The sequence below is a fragment of the Galeopterus variegatus genome, unplaced genomic scaffold (genome assembly GCF_000696425.1).
Source record: "Galeopterus variegatus unplaced genomic scaffold, G_variegatus-3.0.2 Scaffold9596, whole genome shotgun sequence".
NCBI lineage: Eukaryota > Metazoa > Chordata > Mammalia > Dermoptera > Cynocephalidae > Galeopterus > Galeopterus variegatus.
The window spans coordinates 66,595-72,914 of record NW_007735707.1 but is presented as its reverse complement, the minus strand read 5'-3'; the positions used below and the strand labels follow the sequence as shown (position 1 = coordinate 72,914).

Genomic DNA, 6,320 nt, shown 5'->3' with positions numbered 1-6,320 from the left:
CCCCGGGAGTGTGTCATCTGTGCCTCAGCTTGTCCTTTGAGCACTGGGGAGGGGGATGTGAGCTTCCTGCCCAACCCCCACCTCAGCACTATCCACGGTGTCCAAATCAGAGGTGTCAACCAGAGAAGTGAGATGAGCAGAGCTGATTGAGTGGCCTTCAGGAATGGCTTGCTCCAGCTGCAGCGCAGCCTCAGCAGGGCAGCCTAGTTCTCGCCAAAAGATACTAAGTATCAGTCCCCATGCTGGGAGTCAGGTAAGGGATGGGGGTCTCTGCCCTGAGACAGCTCATGCCTTTGGGAGGTGACTATTTCCCTGTCGTGTTCCAGACATGAATGAGTGTGGACCACCCACGAGCGTGTCCTGTGGAAAACTCGCAGACTGTCATAACACAGAGGGAAGCTACTACTGCACGTGTAGCCCAGGATATGGGCTCGTTTCTGGGGCAAAAACGTTCAGGAATGAGAGTGAGAACACGTGTCAAGGTGAGAACCAACCCATGTCCTTCATTTCCCCGTCTATGAGTATGGGGCCATCAAAGTCGTTCATCAAACTGTGAACTCTGCTTTGCTGGGTCCCAGGAGGAGGATCCTGTGCTGACAATCGTCACCTATGTGGGGCTGGGCCTCTCCCTGCTGTGCCTCCTCCTGGCGGGCCTCACATTCCTCCTGTGCAAAGCCATCCACAACACCAGCACCTCCCTGCACCTGCAGCTCTCGCTCTGCCTCTTCCTGGCCCACCTCCTCTACCTCACTGCAATCGACCAGACAGAACCCAAGGTACTGACGGCGTCCCAGAGTAACCCCCTGCCCTGGCCCAGGGGGAAGCTGAGCTCATGGAGCGATGCTGCGTTGGATTCCTTAATAAAATGGCATTGAATACTGGGGAAGCTTAGACGAGGGAGACGCTAATTTCACATTGTCCGACTCTTCTAGAAAATAAATCCCCTCTTGACCATTTCATCATATATATCAGAATTCTTCCCAGTGGCAGGGTTGGGAGAGGTCCCGGGCCACGCTCACACCCGACTGCCACTCTGGGTGTCTTTTCCTCCTCCCGCAGGTGCTGTGCGCCATCATCGCTGGTGCCTTACACTACCTCTACCTGGCCTCCTTCACCTGGATGCTGCTAGAGGGCCTGCACCTGTTCCTCACTGCATGAAACCTGACCGTGGTCAATTACTCCAGTGGGAGCAGACTCATGAAGAAGCTCATGTTCCCTGTGGGCTACGGGGTCCCAGCTGTGATTGTGGCAATTTCCGCAGCATCCAGGCCCCACCTCTATGGAACACCTGCCCGGTAAATGTAAATTCCAGCTGTCCTTATGTCCTCCTGCAAGTCCATGGCCACCACCAGAACCAATGTAGCATTTTGTTTATGCCAGAGCACAATGTAGAGACAGACACTGAATAATATTCCTGGGCACCTTTCCGGTAGAGGATAATGATGAAGGGCAATGTGTTTAAATCTCTGTCTTTGAAATAGCAAAGATAAAATTTTTAAAAAGTACTCAAGATAAAATTATTTTTTTAATTGACACATAATAATTGTACATGTTTATAAGGTACAGAGGTGTATTTCAATACATGTATACAATATGTGATCAGTGTAATTATCAGGGTAATTAGCATAGCCATCATTATAAAAATTTATCATTTTTTTGTGACGAGAGCATTTGAGATCCTCTATTCTAGCCATCTGAAAACATACAATAAATTATTGCTCATCATAGACACCTAGCACTACCATAGAACAATAGAACTTATTTTTCTATCTGGCTATAATTTTGTTTCCATTAAACAACCTCTTTCTATACCTCCCTTCTCTTACCCTTCCCATCCATTAGAAACCACAATTCTACTCTCTACTTCTATAAGATCAACTATTTTTTTTCTTTTTTTAGCTCCCATATGCAAGTGGGAATATGCAGATATTTATCTTTCTGTGCCTGATTTATTTGACTTGACATAATGTCTTCCGTGCTCATCCATATTGCTGCAAGTGACAGAAATTCATTCCATCTTATGGCTGGATAATATTTTACTGTTTACATATACACATTTTCTTTATTCATTCTCCTGTCAATGAACACCTAGGTTGATTCCATATCTTGGCTGTTGTGAATGGTGCGGAGGTAAACATGGGAGTGCAGGTGTCTCTTCGGTATACTAATTTCCTTCCCTTTGGATAAATACTAAGTAGCAGGATTGCTGGATCACACGGTAGTCCTACTTTAGTTTTTTGAGGAACCTCCATCCTTTTTTTCATAATGGCTGTACTAATTTACATTCCCACCAACAATGTATAAGAGTTCCTTTTTTCTGCATCCTCACCAGCATTTTTATTTTTTGTTTTTTGGATTTTTTTAAAAAATATATAATAGCCATTCTAACTTGGGTGAGATGATTTCTCATTGTGGTTTTGATTTGCCTTTCCTTGATGGTTAGTGATCTTCAGCATTTTTTCATATACCTGCTGTCCATTTGTATGTCTTCTTTTTTTTTTTTTTCCTTTTTGTCTTTTTTTTCATGTCCAGCAATGGATCACAACCCTCAGTGTCGCGCCCGTACCGGACCGGGGACCGGCAACGGGATCACAAACCTCAGTGCCGCGCCTTCACCTCGCTCAGCCAGTGAGCAGGAACCAGTCTGTATGTGGGATCCGAACTGTAGCAGTGCGCCACCGGGCCGGCCCCATTTGTATGTCTTCTTCTGAGAAAAGTCTATTCAGGTCTTTGGCCCATTTCTTACTCGAGTTACCTGTTTTTTGCTGTCAATTTGTTTAAGTTCCTTCAATATTCTGGATATCAATCCCTAGTCAGAAAATAGTTTGCAAATATTTTCTCCCATTCTGTGAGTTGCCTCTTCACTCTGTTGATTGTTTATCCAAATCCTGTAGGATGCTCCAGTTTTTCATTTGGAAAAGTAGACCTGATTTAAATAACCAAAATAATTGATGTTGGCATAGTTAAGGTCAACAAGGTGCCTGCTTTGTGCCAGGCACACTTTCTATCTAATTTTTCATTTTCAGCCTAACTGTGCTGTTTTTTTTTTTTTTTTTTTCCTTTTTGTCTTTTTTTTTCATATCCAGCAATGGATCGCAACCCTCAGTGTCGCGCCTGTACCGGACCGGGGACCGGCAACGGGATCACAAACCTCAGTGCCGCGCCTGCACCTCGCTCAGCCAGTGAGCAGGAACCAGTCTGTATGTGGGATCCGAACTGTAGCAGTGCGCCACCGGGCCGGCCCCATTTGTATGTCTTCTTCTGAGAAAAGTCTATTCAGGTCTTTGGCCCATTTCTTACTCGAGTTACCTGTTTTTTGCTGTCAATTTGTTTAAGTTCCTTCAATATTCTGGATATCAATCCCTAGTCAGAAAATAGTTTGCAAATATTTTCTCCCATTCTGTGAGTTGCCTCTTCACTCTGTTGATTGTTTATCCAAATCCTGTAGGATGCTCCAGTTTTTCATTTGGAAAAGTAGACCTGATTTAAATAACCAAAATAATTGATGTTGGCATAGTTAAGGTCAACAAGGTGCCTGCTTTGTGCCAGGCACACTTTCTATCTAATTTTTCATTTTCAGCCTAACTGTGCTGGTTGAAATCTACAGGACAATGTTAACTAGGACAGCAGACAACCTTGTCTTGTTCCTGAACTTACGGAGTAAGTGTGCAGCCTTTCCCCTATTATACTGTAATATTAGCTGATGATTTTCCATAGATACCCTTTTTCTGGTTGAGGAAATTTTTTTCTATTCCTTTTGTGTTGGGTGCTCTGTTTGTTTTTGATGAAAGGGTCTTTGATCTTGTCAAATGCTTTTCTGAATCTATTCAGGTAATTTTATGATTTTTATTCTCTATTCCATTAATATTTATATTACGTCAATGGATTATCGGATGTCAAACCAGCCTTACATTCCTGTGATAATCACCACTTGGACATAGTGTATAATCCTTTTTATATGTCACAGGATTTCATTTGCTAGTATTTTGTTGAGGATTTTTGCATTCATATTCATAAGCAATATCGGTCCACATTTTTCTTTTCTCATGATGTCTTTTTCTGGTTTTGTTATCAAGGTCATGCTGGCCTCATAAAATGATTTGGGAAGTGGCCCCTCTTTTTCTATTTTGGACTTTGTGAAGAATTGATATTAATCCTTCTTTAAATGTTTCATAGAATTCAGTGAAGCCAGATAGGCCTGAGCTTTCCTTTGCTGGAAGTTGTCAAATTACTAATTCAATTTATTTCCTTTGTTGTTGATCTGTTCAGATCATCTATCTCCTTTTGAGATCGTTTTCATAGTGTGTCTTTCTAAGAATTTGTCTATTTTATCTAAGTTATCTAATTTGTTGTCACAGAGTTGTCCGTAATCCATTGTTATCCTTTTTATTTCCATAAGGTCATTATTGACCTCCCCTCCTTCATCCTGATAATATTGAGTTTTCTCTCTTTTCATTGGTCAGTCTAGCTAAATCTTGCCAATATTGCTGATCTTTTCCAAAAAAAACCCTTTTAGTTTCATGGATTTTCTCTATTTCTGATTCTCTGTTTCATTTATGTCCATTTATGTTCTTCTTTCTCCTTGATCTGGGTTTAGTTTGATCTTTTCTCTCTAGTTTCTTAAGGAGAAAGATTAGACTACTGACTGAAGATTTTTATTCTTTTTTGAGATAGGCACTTAGAACCAGGATTTTCCCTCTAAGCTCTATGATAGCTGCAGCCTGTAAGTTTTGGCATATTCTATTTTTGCTTTCAATCATCCCAAATTATTTTCTAATTTCCCTTGTGATTTCTTCTTTGATCTACTCATTATTGGGGAGTGTTGCTTAATTTCTACATGTTTGTAGATTTCAAACCTTCTGTTGTGGATTTCTAATTTCATTTGATTGTAATCAGAAAAAGTAGTTTGCATGATTCCAATCCTTTTCATTATATTTATTCTTCTTTTAATGCCTAACATATGGTCTCTCCTGGAGAATATCCCTTACTTGGGAAGAATGTGTACATTGCTGTTGTTGAGTGGAGTGTTCTGTAGATGTCTGTTAGATCCAGTCAGTTGTTGTGCTGTTCGAGGATTCTATCAGTTATTGAAAGTGATGTTGTATTAGTTTCCTGGGCCTGCCATAACAGATCACCACAAATTTGGTGGTTGAAAATATTGAAAATTTATTCTCTCACAGTTGTGGAGGACAGAAGTCCCAAATCAAAGTGTTGGCAGGTCTGCAATCCCTCTAAAGTCTCCAAGAGAGAATTCTTCTATGCATCTTCCAGCTTCTGGTTGTTCCAGGCATTTCCTCAGCTGGGAGCTGTATAACTCCTGTCTCTGCCTCTGTCTTCTGATGGCCTCCACACTGTGTCTCTGAAATCTCCTTCTCCTTTCTCTTCTCAGACATTGGAATTAAGACCCACTCTAAATCCAGAATGATCTCATATCGATATCCTTAATTCACTTACATCTGCAACAAACCCTATAATTTCCCCAGAGAATCCTTCTTATCCATCCTAATCCCATAGATCCAAAACTAAGTCACACCCAGTGATTCGTTCTCATATCCTTCTATGTCTGTTTTATTGTCACAATGTGTCCCATTGTGTTTGTCCCCTCTGAGGTCAGCTTTGTGAGATCTAAGACCATGTTGACTTTTTTCACCACTGTATCTTCAGGGCCAACCACAGAGCCTATCACAGAAGAGACATTCAATGTTTGATGAATAAATGAAGGAAGGAAGGAGGGAGGGAATGGGTTTACATAACTGCTCCTTATCTCCAAGGACCAACGCACTTTTTATTCTCTCTTGTTCAGCTGCTGGCTCCACGCAGAAAAGGGATTTCTATGGGGCTTCCTTGGGCCCGTCTGCAGCATCTTCTCTGTGAGTGATGTCATCAGAGCATCCTGACCGCTCAGCTGAGGGTCATTAGGATCACACAGATGGTGAAAGAACAGGGATGTCCTTGGGTGGTCGTGGGTTAGGTCAGATTTTCTAAGACTGCTCCTAAATCTACAAAATCTACACACAAAATATTAAAAACAACTTAAGTATAGAATTGATGTTGGACAGGCTAGGATGAAGAAATGATAGGTTTAAAACTTTATTCAATAAACCTTCTGTGGTTTCCTGTAGGTAAATTTGGTTTTGTTCCTGATGACCCTCTGGATTTTGAAAAGCAAACTCTCTTCTCTCAACAGTGATGTGTCCACCCTCCAGAACACAAGGTAAGATGGAGAAGAGGGTGACAACCCCAAAGACATGAATCGTTCCCAAGAAGTAAGCCATGTGCCTTATCAGCCCCTGATGTCCTTTCTCAGGGTCTTCTGAGGT

General features: G+C 41.8%; 1 protein-coding gene across 1 annotated transcript in view; it reads left to right on the top strand.

The window, feature by feature from the left end:
- Positions 1-578: 578 nt before the first annotated feature.
- The window catches only part of LOC103609417 (EGF-like module-containing mucin-like hormone receptor-like 2), a gene marked incomplete at its 5' end in the record, with an annotated part of 7,550 nt that continues 1,808 nt past the window's right edge, over positions 579-6,320 (top strand). Inside the window, 4 exon segments of the mRNA XM_008593743.1 lie at positions 579-776; positions 1,060-1,295; positions 5,804-5,870; positions 6,123-6,214. Coding sequence (XP_008591965.1) covers positions 579-776; positions 1,060-1,295; positions 5,804-5,870; positions 6,123-6,214 — 593 coding nt within the window.